Source organism: Nannospalax galili, unplaced genomic scaffold (genome assembly GCF_000622305.1).
Source record: "Nannospalax galili isolate Female #2095 unplaced genomic scaffold, S.galili_v1.0 scaffold765, whole genome shotgun sequence".
Taxonomy (NCBI): domain Eukaryota; kingdom Metazoa; phylum Chordata; class Mammalia; order Rodentia; family Spalacidae; genus Nannospalax; species Nannospalax galili.
The window spans coordinates 357,564-373,270 of NW_008352647.1; the positions used below are offsets into that span (position 1 = coordinate 357,564).

Below are 15,707 nucleotides of genomic sequence, written 5' to 3' on the forward strand. Positions count from 1 at the left end.
TAGTGGTAGAAGGAGAGAAGCAATTCTACAGAGTTGTCCTGTGACCTCCACATGCACGCTGTGGTACGTGCATGCCTCCCCCCTCCCCCACCATACATACACAATAATAAATACAAATAATAAAGACAAATTATTTTAAATCCGAAGCCTTTCATTCCTCATCCCTGCACTTGGGAAAATCGTTCCAAAAGTGCAAGTCCCACCCTCGGTTTCCCATATGTAAAAGGTGCAGTAATAGCCAGTAGTCAGTCCCCAGCCGTGGGTCACTAATTCTCCTAACTGGATCGTGAGGAAGGGTTGATGCAATGCCTAGAAAGGGCTTAGCAAGCACAAGACCCCACACAGTTGGTGTTGGGCTATAGAAGGAAGGGTGAAGTGTTCAAAGTCAGAGAGAGAGAGAGAGATAATGATTGCCTGGTGACAGCCTGAAATGGGGACTGTGTGGGGTGGGGTTGATGATGAGTCAGCCTTCAGGTTTCTTCACCTGGATGAAGGATGCTGGGGGAGGGACATTTCCTCCCTGCTTCCTGTAAACTCTGAATGGTTGCTTTTTTGGCCATTGAATCACACTCCCTGAGGTGCCCTACATCTGCAAGACAGCATGAGAAATAGTCCATAGGGCTCAGGAGCAAGTGTCTGCATGGGGGCCATGAATTAGCTGCTCCTGCAGTGTGGAAGGGTAGGGCATGTGGATAAGTGATATGGGAAGCTCTGTGGAGACGGGGGAGACCTGGGAAGGTTTCCCAGAGGAGGTAACATTTGGCTGCAATCTGAAGAATGAAGAAGAGTGTGCTGGCCCCAAGGTAGAGAAGTAAGAGGGCTCCAGGTGCTGGAGACAGCGTGTGCAGAGGCTGGGGTCAGAGTTCAGGTTTGGTTAGTTTGAAAACTGAAAGTAGTCAGTGTAGTTGGATCTGTGAGTGATCAGGGAGCAGGTAGGATTGGGGGGATGAGGCAGGGTTCATACAGAGCCTTGAAGACAAAGGAAATGGGGGAGAAGGGTATGGTGATTGGGGCCCCATGAACTCACCTGTCAAGCCACCTTGCAAGCCTTGGGCACCCTGAGGAAATGTAGCTTGCCCAAGGTTCACCTGCTATGAGCTGACACCCCCCCATCTCCTTATGAGGAGGGTCCGCCCTGTGCTTGCAGTCACCCACCAGCTCAAGGTTAGGCAGTGCACTCTGTGGGACAGGGTGGGTCAGACACCAAAGAAAACACGTTTGTCAGCAGTGATTTTTTTTTTCTATGAAGGCAGCTGCCACCCCCTTCCTGCAAACAGGGCCCCTGTGCAGACCTGTGCTGCAGCTGCAGAGTGGAGGCGCAGATGGCCTTCCTGGCCCGGATTGCAGCCAGATTGCCTGGGAGGTGTGGGTGGAATGCAGGGTGGTGCTGGGAGCAGAATGCTCGGGGAGGAGAGCAGCAGCAACCTCTTCATTACCTCAGTGTCCTGCTCGTGAGGGGACAGGGACACCCTCTAGGGCCTCACTGTAGTTTTTAGTCAGCCTCTGTCAGAACTCTGTGGAGAGAGGCCATCTCTTTCAGGACCAGCCTGAGCGCTTTCAACAGATGTCAGATGTCAATGTTGATTGTCAGAGAGCCCAGCACCCAGCCCAGGCAGGACCCAAGCTGTGGCTCATCAATTAGTTTTTGTGATTATTATCCTAATAAATGATTACAGTGGCACTTAGACCATATCTTGCTAAATCCTCACAGCACCCTGAAAGGGTGGTGCTCGTTTCATCCCCATTTTATAGCTGGAGACCTGAAGGCCTAAGACCACAGCTAAATATATATGTGAGAACGCATGGTCACTGATAAACTGATGGCCAGGCCTGGGAACTGGAACCTGGTGGGCAAGGGAGACGCAGGCATTCTCAACGGGAGTAGAGACCGCCTCCCCATTGTCCTTGTGCTTCCTGACCTCCTGTCCACCCTTAGACCCCCAAGCTGACTTCCTTCATTGTTGAGGATTCTCAGAGAATAAGACCTGAATTCAGAGAGGTGAGGACACAAGAGTATGGTATGGCTGTGCACTGTACAGTTCCAGAGCACGGTATCCACAGAGTCTGTGATGGAAATAATCTGTCCCCTGCTTGGGGCCACACTGTGTCAGACCTTGAAGACCAAGCAGCTACAGACCTTTCCGCATAGATCATGTAGCAGGCCCTGTGTGCTGGCCATGCAGTCTGTTATGACGCTCAGCTCCACTGCTCCAAGATGAAAACAGTGTAGGTAGTATGTAAATGAATGGGTATAGAGGATTCCAATAAAACTTTATTTGTAGAAATGGACCAGTTTGTTAACCCCCATGAAAGGCATGGCAAGAGTCTGAACTTTACCCTAAGATCAATGTGGACTGGGAGGGTTTTAGCAGGAGTAAAGACACATTCATGTGCATGGCTTGACAGATTTAACTATGCCCCCCACACCTTACCAGGTCCATCTTTCTTCTGTCCTGCTTGTGGTCCTGGAGCCCTCTGTGAGAAGCGGCTCCACCTGGGACCTGAGGCCTTCTGATGCTTTGCTGGTCTCAGAAGTAAAGGCCACTGCTGTGTGTTCCCTTCTTTCCCACATCAACTGTCAGCTTGGTTCTGGACTCTTAGCCTGGCTCAGAAGCTTATAAACGCTGGTTCCTATTCTGGAGGAGCAGAGGCCTCACTGCCCAGAGCCGTATTTGAGCTCCTGCTTGTGACCTCCTGACCCTCTGTTTCCTCTTCTAGCTAAGGGGAGAGTGACAGGTGTTAAGTGCACAAACAGTTCTGCCCTGCCCCTGGATGCACAGGAAATGCTCAGCAAGGAAAGGATTTGGAGACTGGGGATGGAGCTCAGTAGTAGAGTCCTTTCCTAACATGTGCAAGGCCCTGGGTTCCAGCCTAGCACCACAAAAAGCAAACAGAATCCTGCTGCCTATGCACTGGATAGCAGGGCTTTGCTCCAGGGAGCTGGGCCCAGAGCCAGGCTCTGGCCTCCCATTGAGAGCTGGGGGTTAGTTGCTGAGGCGGTCTTGGCTCGTGGGTATTAAGGGTTCCTTAGAGATGGGGATGATCTGTCCCACTTCTTGGGCTGAAAATAACTGCCCGACTTCAGGGTAATTACAAGGCTTGGGCTCTTAGACAGTGCAGAGAGCACCCCAATAATTACTGTGCAGACTCTGCTTTTGGTGACTGATGTTTATTTTCTGCCTGAGCGTCTGTCTCCCGGACAGGAAGCCTGAGCCATTGCTCACCCTGGACAACCTCAGTCTGCTCATGTGAGCAGAACCTTCCAGAAATCCCTCCTGGACAAGGTCATAATGGCCACTTCTCTCCCCAGAATCTTCTATCAAGCTCAGGGTACCACTGCTAGCCCATAGACAGGCTGGTGGCTATTCACTACTTCTCATCACTGTGGCAAAGCACCTGACAAAAGCAACTTAAGGAAGGATGGAGGGTTTATTTTGGCTCACAGTTCAAGGGTTCAGCCCATCATGGTGGGGAAGGCGTGGTGGCAGGAGAGAAAGGTGGCTGGCCACATTGCATCCACAATCAGGAAGCAGAAGGTTTGGAATGCTGGTACTCAGCCAGCGTTCTCCCTCCCTCTCTTCCTTCCTCCCTCCCTCCCGAGTGTTGGAATTAAAGGCATGTGCCACCTCACCCTACTTTCTCATTTTATTCAGTACAGGACCCCAGCCCATGGGATAGTGCCATCCACTTTGAGGGTGGATCTTCCCACCTCTCTTAAGTGTCTTTGGAAATGCCCTTATAGACATGCCCAGAGGTGTGTGCTTCCATGGCAGTTATAGATCCAACAGGAAGATTAACCATTCCAGTGGCTTTGCCATCATCTCCTCAAGCAGCCCTGAGGCTGGAACCAGCTGCTAGGATACTAAGCTCTATAGGAGGCTCCAGCGTGCAGGCAGAGCTGCCTGTCACAACAGGCATCTCCTGGTGTCAGCACTTGAGGTGGTTGTCCATGGTCAGAGATGGAGAGCCTGTGTCTTTGAGCTGAACTAGGGAGCTGCTAAGGATGTCAAGGTCCTGAAGAAGTTCCTGAGGACTCGTTGTGTGTCAGGCTTTAGGGACAGAGTCATAAACACCAGACCACAGTCCTGCCTTCTTGGGCCTATTGTTCAACAGGCAGATGGACACAAAATCTGTAATTGCCTAAACAGTTGTACAGGCATGGTTGTGATAAGGCTATTCATGAGATGCTAGGAGCTATAGGTATGTATAACGGAAAGAGTCTGGAGACTCAGAGACCTAAAAGGATCTGTCTTTTACTGGGCAAAATTCCATCACACTCAACCCTTAGCAACAATGCATCTTGGGCAAGTCCCCTGGAGAGATCATCTTGCTGGGTGGAGGCCTCAACCTCTCCTTCATACAGGGTCTCTGTTCATGCTAAAGCCAGGGTGTAGAGGAGCTGGGCCTGTGAGAATGGGGCTGAGTGATGACCCCATCTCTCTGGCTCCTGAGACTTGAGAACTGCCCCACCCTTGTCTATCCTGTTTTTCCCCTGGCACCTTTGAGATTGATTGTTGGCCTGCAGAGTGCACAGTCTCCTCTGTGCCTTCACAGTTCTCTCCTAACCCGTCTCCTATACTAGAGTCACATTGTTGAGATGTCTTCGGCCCTGCCTGGCTGCATGAACCATCATGTAGAGACAGTGGCCACAGTGAACATTTGGATGTGGCCTTGGCTCACGTGTTAATAGGGATGTGAGAAGGCTCTGCAAACTGTCACCAACCTGCTCCTCCCACTTGCAGGATCTCATGGCCCACCTCCCCTTCACCAGCACCATAACTTATAGTGGCTTCTCCCACAAGGAGTTTGTACATCTAAGCCTGTCCACTTGTCCTCGGGCAGCTGCCCCTTGTCCAGTCCTCTGGCTCTGGGCTCCACTTGACCATTCACTGCTCAGTCCAGCCCTGGGAGGCCAGGTCCAGCAAAGAGCCAGGCAGCCCTGTGGGCAAGGGCCACTGGATAGTTTTGTAGAAATAGGGACCAGAATGAGGAACCATGGGCTCCAGTGGCCTCTGCTATCAGCCTCATGGATCTCTATGGAGAGAGGCATATCGCTGAAGGCTGGCCACGGTGGGGTAGGGTGGTGGGGGTGGAATCCTTTTAAAGCTCTGGGGTGAACAAAGCCTGGTCTAGGAAGCAGTCCATAGGCTGACAGCCTAACTGCTCATTTCTCTCGTTTGCACATATGAGTTCCAGCTGACATCGAGGGCCTGGATGGGGCAGGGTAAGGAGGAGGCACTGTGGGGAGAGGCTACCTTACATCATTAGTACACTGGCTTCCCTCACTCCCCAGGTCCTTGCCTACCCATCCACCACCCCCGAACACACACAGGCACACATACATGTGATGGGGATGGGGGTGGACAAAGTCTAGGACAGGAGATAAAGACTCTACCACCCCTCCCCAAGACTCAGTAGAGCAGAAGAAGGCATTTGTCACCCACAGGTAAGTCATCATAGGGTCCTGCTATGGTAATAAACTAGTTACAGCCAGAGACACCTCCAAACCATGTGCTGGCTACCTGGATGCCACACGACCCCACATGAGATAGAACCACCATCCTACTTTATAGATGAGAAAACTAAAGCACAGTGTGTGAAGTGTCCAGCCAGTAAGACTCTAGGGCATGGGCTTCAGGAATGAAAAAGTGTTCCTCATAGACAATCTATGCCAGTTTCCCTGCTCAGCTGGGCCTGGTGGTGCCCTCCTGTAATCCCAGCTGCTCTGCAGGCTGAGGCTGAAGGGTCACAAGTTTAAAGCCTGCTTGTGCTACATAGCAAGTTCCAGGTCAGTCTGGGAAACTTAGCAAGGCTCTGTCTCAAAACATACAAGGGCCAGACACATAGCTCAATGGTAGAGCACTTGCCTAGCATGGACAAGGCCCTGGGTGTCATCCCTAAAACTGCCAAAAATGACCCCCCATACTGCTCTGATCAGTGACTGGCCCAGAGGAAAGCTTGTCAGCCGTGAACTCTTGTTAGCTTGCCTCATGATTAGTCAGGCGGTACCATTCACTTCTTAGAAATCCTGGACCAAAGGCCTAGGTTCTGTGCCTCAGTTTCCTCATCTGTGAAATGGGAAAGTTATTAATAGCTCATCATCCTATTGTTGGGAATAAGCAAAACAGTTTGTGTCACGGCCTTGGGGAGGATGGGTTTTACCTGGCTCCCCCCAAATGTATGTCAGGGACCTTACTTCTGTCCCCTTCTCTTGCAGTACGCTACTTCCTGAAGAACAAGGTCAGCCCTGATTTGTGCAACGAGGATGGACTGACAGCCTTGCACCAGGTAAGCTGGCTACTCTGGGTTCTCTGTGCCCCATCTGGACAAACGTCCACAATCTTGCCCTAAACCCTCAGGGCAGAGGGGGAAGATGGGAAAGGAACAGGGAAAGCCCAGCTGCAAGGCTCTTGTCCTTTGGAGGCACATGTGTCCTTCACAAACAGGCCCACAGAGCCCCTGGATGCACATACACATGCATGCCGTGACAGGCTCCCAGGACAGGGGGCCTTTGTTCACAGTGTCCCCAGAGCCAGCCGAGAATTTGTGTGGAACTCCAAAGTTGACAGAACACATTCACAGCCACCAAGACACCCCCTCACTGCGAGGACAAAGCTAATTGATGGGCGTTGTGCTGTTCCAAGGGAGTGTGGTGGTGGCCCTTCCTGCCTGGGGACAGCCTGCGCTGACTGTCACTACCCCCGTGGATGCTTTGTCCTCCACAGCCTCCTAACTAGTCCCCAGTGTTCAGCTGAGCTTTGACATAATTCTTTCTCTAAAGGCTGAAAGTCTACTCCAGCCTCTGCTACACCATACCCCCAAGTGCCAGCCACTGCCTCTTGGGTCCTTATACACACTGGGCTCCCCTCTACCATTTGACCTGTATTGCTCTGTGTGCTGACCTTTAGTTCCTGACCCCAGCAAGAGCCCAAAAGCTGAGTTGTGACAGAGGCACTCTATCCCTTCAGAGTGACCCCTTCAGCACTAGTTGGGCACTTCGCGGTTACTCCACTACCCCCAGACTCATCATCCCAGCATCTTTCCCCATGTTCACACACAGTAGGTGCTCAGCATGTACATACGAAGTCAGTAAATGGCCACGCTTGATTCCCCATGTCCTGGGCCAGAGTTTCTGAGTAAATGGACTTGAGTGCAGTCTGGTAGCAGGGAAGCCAGGCAGCTGGAACCCCACAGACACAGACAGACCATGCTCTACCCATAAGCCACTAGAGTAAGGCCTTGCCTGCAGCCCTCAGCCCTCAACCCAAGAACTATCTGCATGCACTCTTGGCCACTCCTGTCCTCCAGTACTCCAGGTACCCACTCTTGGACAACTAACTTGATATCCCTTCTGGGTTCTGTCATTGAAAAGCCCCCAAACTCCATTCACTCTGGAGTGCTGAGGCGGCTATGCAGAGAGGATGCTCAGCTCACCCTGGGATTTGAGACCCAGACAACAACCTCTGAGGCTAGGCAGCACCCACCAACCAGGACAACAGAATGCTTCCTGGTGAGACAGTCAGGGTAGAGTCAGACTTGAGGCCTGGAACTGTCACTCCCATGCACGTGACCGTGGACAAGTTCCTTAAGCTCTCTGTGCCTTAGTTTGCTCATTTGTGAAAGGGGAATAACAAGCGCCCATCTCATTTGGCGGAGAGGATTGAATGGATACATGTAAAACCCCTGCAAGCAACACTTACTGCGGAATACATATTAATTGGACTGAAGAGATGGCTCAGAGGTTGAGTGTGTACAGAGGACACAAGTTCGGTTTCCAGAACTCAGGTGGCTCAAAGCCACCTGTAACTCCAGTTCCAGGGCTTCTGATAGGACTCCATGGACACCTGTACTCACGTATGCACATATCACATACAGAAACGTACATATAACCGTAGTTATGATTGCAGTTTGTTGTGTGGACACTTCTCTGCCAAGCACGTCCCTGAGATGTTTTATTTTGATCCTCACAATGACCCTCTGAAGTATTGACTCCTCTATTTTACAGTCAGGAAACTTAGTGAGGCTTAGAGTGGAACTTTCCACAAAGGTGAGATTAAATGTTCCACATGTCTGGAAAGATCAGTATAGTAGCCACCAACCACACATGGCCACAGAGAGAGCTCTGTGGCTTATATGGCAGGAACTGCATTCTAACTTGTATTTAATTTTAGTGAATTTAAATACAGAGTGGATGCCGTGCTGGATATGAAATCTCCAGGTTCAAGGTCATTGGTGAATCATGGCAGAGCCAGTGTTGAAAACAGTGTCTTGGCTCTCTGTGTACATAGTGGTTAGCAGAGCCCAGGAGGCCCCTTTCCAGGAGCTAGCCATGCTGCCAGGAACTTTTTGTGGGGTCCTCCTTTGGGCTTGAGGTTCCTTCCATCCCTAGTACATCCCATTCTTACTTCTTGTTGGTCACATGACTTCCTCCTGTCCAGTTCCTCCTGAGAGCCCCTAGGAGTGCACCAGAGGGGAGAACTCCCCAGGCTCTGAGCTTAGCTGTGTGGAACCCAACCCAACCTTGTCTTCACCACCGTGCTTACCTTGGGCCTCATTTTGAGATGGCCCTCAGGAGGCATCTGCCCCCACAAGCCTGCAGAGTACCCAACTTGCTCCTTCAACAAATCCTTAGTGTGTACTTGCCCTATGTCAGGTGCTCTGCTGGGGACAGGGCCCCAGCAGTCAGTTAGCTGGCTTCCTCTCTTACAGATTGTGTGGTGTGATGCGACCACAGGCACAGAAATAACAGCCAAACTAAGGCAGTGTGGTCAGCGTTCACACGGAGGAAGCAGAAGGCTTGGGCTTCTAAGCTGGATGCTAATGACCTGCCTCAGAGGGGAACCGAGACAGAAAGGACACCTGACCTGACACTTGAAGGATGAGTAAATGTTCGCCAGGTAGAAAAGAAAGTGCAGGGGCTGGAGAGATGGCTCAGCAGTTAAGAACACTGGCTGTTCTTGCAGAAGACCCAGTTCAAATCCCAGCACCCATGTGGCAGTTAACAACTGTCCATAACTCCAGTCCCAGGGGATCCGACAGCCTCTTCTGACCTCTGCGGGCATTGCATGACATGGGTGCACTTACCTACTTACCTACATGCAGGCAATGCACGCATACACATAAAATTTTAAAAAAATAATAAAAAAGTTTTTTATAAAGTGCATTCGAAGCAGAAGGAAGAGTGTGCACACAGCATGAGAGTGCGGGCATTGCATGACACGGGTGCACTTACCTTCTTACCTACATGCAGGCAATGCACGCATACACATAAAATTTTAAAAAAATAATAAAAAAGTTTTTTATAAAGTGCATTCGAAGCAGAAGGAAGAGTGTGCACACAGCATGAGAGAGGAACTCAGCCTTTCAAGTTTGTCTGAGGGTAATCGGAATGCAGAAGCCTCATAGATAGTTGGGGTGGGTGGACAAGACTGGGCAGGGTGAGAACAGAACCTTTGGAGTCAAGACTCCTTGGATTTTAATCCAGCTTTGTAGATGGATTTTATTGTGTGGGTGTCTTGTTGTTTGTTTACTTTTAAAAATATTTTATTTATTTTAATTTTTTATGTGTATGAGTGTATTGCCTGCATGAGTGTAAGTGCGTCCATGTTGTGCAGTGCCTGCGGAGGACAGAGTAGGGCGTTGGATCCCTTGGAACTAGAGTTATAGACAGTTCTTAACTACCATGTAGTGCTGGGAATCAAATGCAAGTTCTCTGCACAACCAGTGCTCTTAACCGATGAGCCGTCTCTCCGACTCTGATGGATTGTAATCTTGAGTCAATCTATTTTTCACTGTGTGTGTGTGACCTTGTGTACTCGGGCCTCTTTGAGTCAGTGGGGAGAGGAGCCTCACCAACTTGTTTTGAGGGTTAAATGACCCAAGTTAAACTGGATGCCTGGCTCCAAAAAGACTTCCAAAATCACTAGTTGTTACTACTGATAATGAAGTGAGATGCTGTGGTCGCTCAGCTGTGTGTTGTTGGATACAACAGAGAAGACTGATGCCCATGCACAGCCTACTGGGCCTGGCCAAGGAGTGTGGGTCCGCTTCTCTTGGAAGTGGAAAGTCCTCTGAGGTTTGCAGACGGAGAGCAGCAAGACTGGATGAGAAGCCAAGGGATCTGGAGGGAGAGATGATGCAGTGCACCCTGGCTGGTAGGGATGGGGAGAGTCATTTAGGAGACAGAATGCACAGCTGGCCATAGATTGGCTGAGGGAAGTGAGGAGGCAGGAGACAGCCTACTGCCAGGTGCCTCTTCCCACTATGGTACCATAGTGACTGCAGGGCCTGCTCCCCTCACATACACACATACCATCCTGTGTGCGCACCCTCGTACCCCGCATGTACAGACTTGGTCAGCCCGGGGATCCTGCTCATAGGACTCCCCAGCTTGTGGGTATGCAGTCTGCTCCCACTTCAGCTAAGGTTTCTACCTCAGCCCCCAACCCCCAACTCCACCACCATCCCCCTCCTCCTCTCTAAGGGTGGGATCCCTGGTTCTCCTGTATCCTGACTCTAGTGTGTGTGTGTGGGGGGGTCCCACACATGGCTTCCTCCCTATGTCTCTCTCCAGTGCCTTTGGCGCCCTCTACTGGTTGTGCTATGCCTACCACTTCACGGTTCTGCCCACCTGAGAGCACCCTCCTCTGCAGGCACATCTTTCCCTGCCTGTCCAGGGAGGTACCATTAGACCTACCCAGGCCAGACCAAACCATCTGACAGACAGAACTGGGTCTCTGGCACCATCTGTGCAAACGGCTGGTCCTTTTCCACATGTTCTCCTGGTACTGAGTCCTGGCTGCCTGGGGATATGGTGGGGGCTGTGGTGCTCACCCCCTCCACCCTCCTGGCACAATGGGCTCACCCAGGTGCCCCTGCTCCTTCTGCTGGTCTACATGCTTTTCTCCCCACACCTGTAGTCACTGCTGTAGACCAGACTGCCACCATCCCTTAACTAGGTGACTTCAGCAGCTTCTAACTGTCCTCTCCCCTGTATGGGCATATAGAACACGGACACATGACATAAACACACACACACACACACACACACACACACACACACACACCTGTTTTCCACATGGAGCCTGTTGCACTGAACACCAAACCTGGCTTAACTGTACAGCAGGGGTAAGCGCAGGTCCCCTGGTGTACCATCTCTTGGCCTCTCTGGAAGTCACCTCTCTTGTCCTCACCTCTGTCCTCCATGGCTGGGGCTCTGTCCATTGGGGAAGTCTCACTTCCTGTCCCTGGAGTTTGAGGGCTCCTGGAACCTGTGTTCTCTCCAGGAAGCTGAAGGCTAGGGATCCTCCCTCCCCCCTTGCTGGAGCTTACCCACTGTGCCCAGGACTCCGACCTAGTAGAGGCACAAATAGGTTTACGTCCTTGAAGCAACTGTGCCGGCACCTTCGAACCTGAGCACAGGATGGGATTCTCTGGAGGTATCTTGGTCATTTGGAAATCTCTCTGAGATTTGCAATCCCAGGTCAGAAGTTCTTAAGTCAGAAGAGCTAGGGCCATACTTGAAAGGCCACTGCTCCACATAGAATGTGAGAGGGGAACCCCCCAAACACATCCCCATTTCCACCCGGGCAGTCCTGCTTGAGTTAAATGGTTATTTAAGAGTTCGCCTTAGGGATGGTGCCTGGAGAAAGCCATCTGGGATTTTAAAGGCGCATTCAAATTGTATGCTGTTCCACCAACACTTGTAAAAACACTTTATAGGTGACTGGGGTTGTTTGCTGGGGTTATTTTTATCTCGTATGCTACTAACTTCTTTTTTACTCACAAGGAGACCAACTCTAAGATGTAAGGTGTGTTGCCCAAAGTCATGGGCGTTACTTAGTGTGGAGATAAAAGATCTGGATTCCAACTCAGGCTGTCTTGCTCTGCTGTCCTTGTGGTCTCCTGTGAGGAGCATGGCATGTCTCCCCCAGGGCCCTGCATGGGCTCACTCTGCCTCTGTGTCCCCCTCAGTGCTGCATCGACAACTTTGAGGAAATTGTCAAACTGCTGCTTTCGCACGGTGCGAACGTGAATGCTAAGGACAATGAGTTGTGGACACCCCTGCATGCCGCTGCCACCTGTGGCCACATCAACCTGGTGAAGATCCTCGTTCAGTAGTACGTGCCCCTCCCTCCCCAGGGCAGCCTGCCTGCTCCCTCTGCTGCCTGTTTTTCCAAGTTCATTCGTTCTCCCTCCTTCCATCCATCCTTCCCTCTTTCACACCTCCTCCTTTCTCTCTCTCTCTCCCTCCTCCCTCCTTCCCTTTTCTCTCTCCATATGTGTGTCTCTGTGTCTTTCTTTCTCCACCTTCTCTGTTCAGTCTTTCCGTCACTCTTGATTTTTTCCTACTCTATCTCTTTTTAAAACTTTAACTCTCCCCCCATTTTTATTTTATTTATTATTTTTATTTTATGTGTATGAGTGTTTTGCCTGCATGTGTGTAAGTGCACCCGTGTCATGCAGTGCCCACAGAGGTCAGAAGACGGTGTTGGATCCCCGTCTGGAACTGGAGTTATGGATGGTTGTTAGCTGCCATGTGGGTGCTGGGACCTGAACCCAGGTCTTCTGCAAGAGCAGCCAGTACTCTTAACCACTGAGTCATTTCTCCAGCCCCCCACCCCCAATTTTTTTTTGACTGTGGGAAATACCAATAGTGTATAACTTACAGTCTTTGCCATTTTCAGTATGCAGTTCAATGCTGGCTGTTTTATATGTTCACATTGTTACGCAACCCATTACCACGGTCCATCTCGAGAAACTCCTCCATCTTGCAAAGATGAAACTGCACCTTTTAGACAGCAACTCCTCCCACTTCCCATCTCCCCACACCCCTGAAACCACTGCTCTACTTTCTATCTTTATGAATGTAACCACTCTGAGCACCTCATTTGAATGGAATCATATAATATTTATCTTTTTGTGACTGGCTTGTTTCAGTTAGCATAATATCCTCAAGGTCCATTTACATAGTAGCAGGGGTCAGAATTTTCTTTCTTTAGAAGGCTAAAGAGAGAGAGAGAGGAGAGAGAGAGACCCATTTGTCCTTGATGGATGCTGCTCCTATGGACATGGGTTACAGATATCTCAAGTGCAATCTCTCTAGTCCCTCATTTTTGCTGTTGTTCCTAGGGAGGACTTTGACATCTGTCCAGATCAACAGCAGGAAGATGAGGGGGATCTGGACAGCTCTTCTGGGACCTTGGTCCCCTTTGACTGGGACTGGTTGCTGAAGCACTGTATTCCCAGGGGGCCATGTGACGGGAAGGGAAGGGCATCACTTCTCTGGGGTGCCCGCCAGTGAGGCTATGGCTGCTGGGGAGTGCAGTGAAGCCCTGGGTGAGAGACCAGATAAGAGAGGCAGTAAGACCAGCCCTAGACACACCTTCTTGGCTCTCACCTTGACCCTCTGTCTACAGTGGGGCTGACTTGCTTGCTGTCAACTCTGATGGGAACATGCCATACGACCTCTGTGAGGATGAACCCACCCTGGATGTCATCGAGACCTGCATGGCGTACCAAGGTAAGAGAGGGTGGCATGCTATACAGTGGCTACAGTGCGGTGCTGCAGAGAACATGGTTTCAATGAATTTGTGAGGGAAGGTGTTAGCTAGCTACGTGCCTGCCAGCCTCATGCTTAGCCCTCAGTAAACGGGGACAGGATTTTGTTATTATCATCATCTGTCTGATTAAAAGATAGGGACACCAAAGGACCTGGAACACGTGTGTGCAGAGGGAGACATTGTTCTCCTCCCTCTCACCCACATACGCGGGCGGCCTCAGCTGGCCTCGTCTCCTCTTTGTCAGCTGTGACAATTCAATTCAGTAAATACTCACCATGAAGATGCGTCCCCATTTGGGAACATGGTAAGAAGTCAAGAACATTTGCAGGGATGCTTTGTGCCAGGGACCCAGATAAACAAGATGTGGGCTGTTCTCTGCTCACAGTGAGGTTCAGAGGGAAATGCGTGTAGCAATGAGAGACACCTGTCTGCCTCAGCTCTCAATGTACATGCTTGTGAAGTGCCTCCTCGTATAAATACTCAAAGCCTAACCCACAGCTGCAGCCACAGTCCTGCCAGGTCCCTGCCTTGTCTTTTCCCGCAATCGCTGTGGTCAAATGTAGATTAGGTTTCTCATTCCCTGGCACCTAACGCTTTTCCCATTCATCTCCTGCATGTTTTAAATAATGTTTGTGACAACCTGATGGAATCATGAACTCCTCAATGGAGATGGGAAATTGTGGGTACATAAAGGAAGCTAGATTACCTTCCAACAGAGCTATTAAATATTTCAAAATGCACTACACAGAAACATCATTAATTCATTCAACAATAAGATGATGGAACGTGAAAGGGCCCGTTTCTGTCAGTGGTAAGCTCACAGGCACTGCCCACTGCCCTGTGGATTTTGCTTACTTTCTGGTGGTAGGAGATACTACATTTTATGTAAAGATTTGTCAAAACTCCTTTCAAGTTTAGAGACTCCCCCAAATTCTTGATCTGTTGCGTCTTTTTCTTTTTCGTTTTTTTTTTTTTTTTTTTTTTTTTTTTTTTTTTTAACTCAGGTCCTCACACTGCACAGCAAGTACTTTACAGACTGGCCTCAAACTCACTGAGATCCTCCTGCCTCTGCCTCTGCCTCCTGAGTTCTGGGATTAAAGGCATGCACCACCACACCCAACTCTACTGGGTCTTTTTCTAGTGCATGGTGCTCTTTCCTTAAATGAGTAGCCACCAGTCACAGGTGCATGTTTTTTTTAATCATTTAAAAAATTTTTTAATAACTACATGATTAGAAGAAGCATTTCGCTACAGATTTAACATATTCAGTAACACACTCCAGAGCACGAGTGCATCTCTTTCACAAGTGGGTGCAAGTTTCTAGGTTCACAGTTGAGTTAATACAGTTACACAATATTGAACTCAGAATAAGCCCTGTAAGACACAAAATTGAATGAGTTTTTTAACCTTTAGAGGGCCCTTCAGGGTTTTAGCAAGATCTCTATTTCATTTTAAAATACACTTTCTTACAGAAAGACTCATTGTTTTTGCTACTAACACTGAGATGTTGGTGCATGCATCTCTGTGTGTATCTGATTATTACTAGTCATAATCGGTTGCACTTGGATCCTTGGCGCCTGTGTATGTCTATGAAATCATCGGGTAGATTTCAGTGGTAATGTTTATCACCTTGACTAATTGTACCAATTGAAGCATGACGTAAATTTCCATGCTTCCTCCTCAAATATAATACATTTTTAAAATTTTTGTTGATTTCTTTGTGTGTGTGTGTATCACACAGAACCTCCCAAACCATCTTATTCCACTATACACCTACTTCCCAGATGGCACCCTCCCATAGCCTCCCTCCCCCCACTAGAGGCCTTATACGCTGATATCCCTGCTACTCTCTGCTATGTTGTGGGCACCCCAGCCAATACCCACTACTTGCCTTTCTGGTGAATCTAGTTAGCCTATCTAGAGGTCTTTGTTTTAGAAGGGTCAGCTGTTCCTCTTCTAGCAGCAATCAGTTGTCAGTATTCCTTTAGATAAGATTAGGTCTGCTGTTCACTTTCCCAGTTCTATGCTGTGTTACTATTTGGGAGTCCCACTGGTCACCCTGGCCATCAACTCAAAAGAAGGTATCTCCTATCTGGCATTGTTGCTTGTTATGTAGCCTTTAGCTATGCATATGGACTCTTAAGA

The 15,707-nt window shown here is 49.6% G+C and overlaps 1 protein-coding gene across 2 annotated transcripts in view; it reads left to right on the top strand.

Moving 5' to 3' along the window:
• Positions 1–15,707, top strand: part of Ppp1r16b (protein phosphatase 1 regulatory subunit 16B) — a 120,384-nt gene that overhangs the window by 76,159 nt on the left and 28,518 nt on the right. For both annotated transcript variants that reach the window (XM_008849580.2, XM_017802329.2), the window contains exons 3-5: positions 6,218–6,288; positions 11,974–12,119; positions 13,419–13,522. In XM_008849580.2, the coding sequence (XP_008847802.1) occupies positions 6,218–6,288; positions 11,974–12,119; positions 13,419–13,522 (321 nt within the window). The remainder of the gene's footprint in view (positions 1–6,217; positions 6,289–11,973; positions 12,120–13,418; positions 13,523–15,707) is intronic.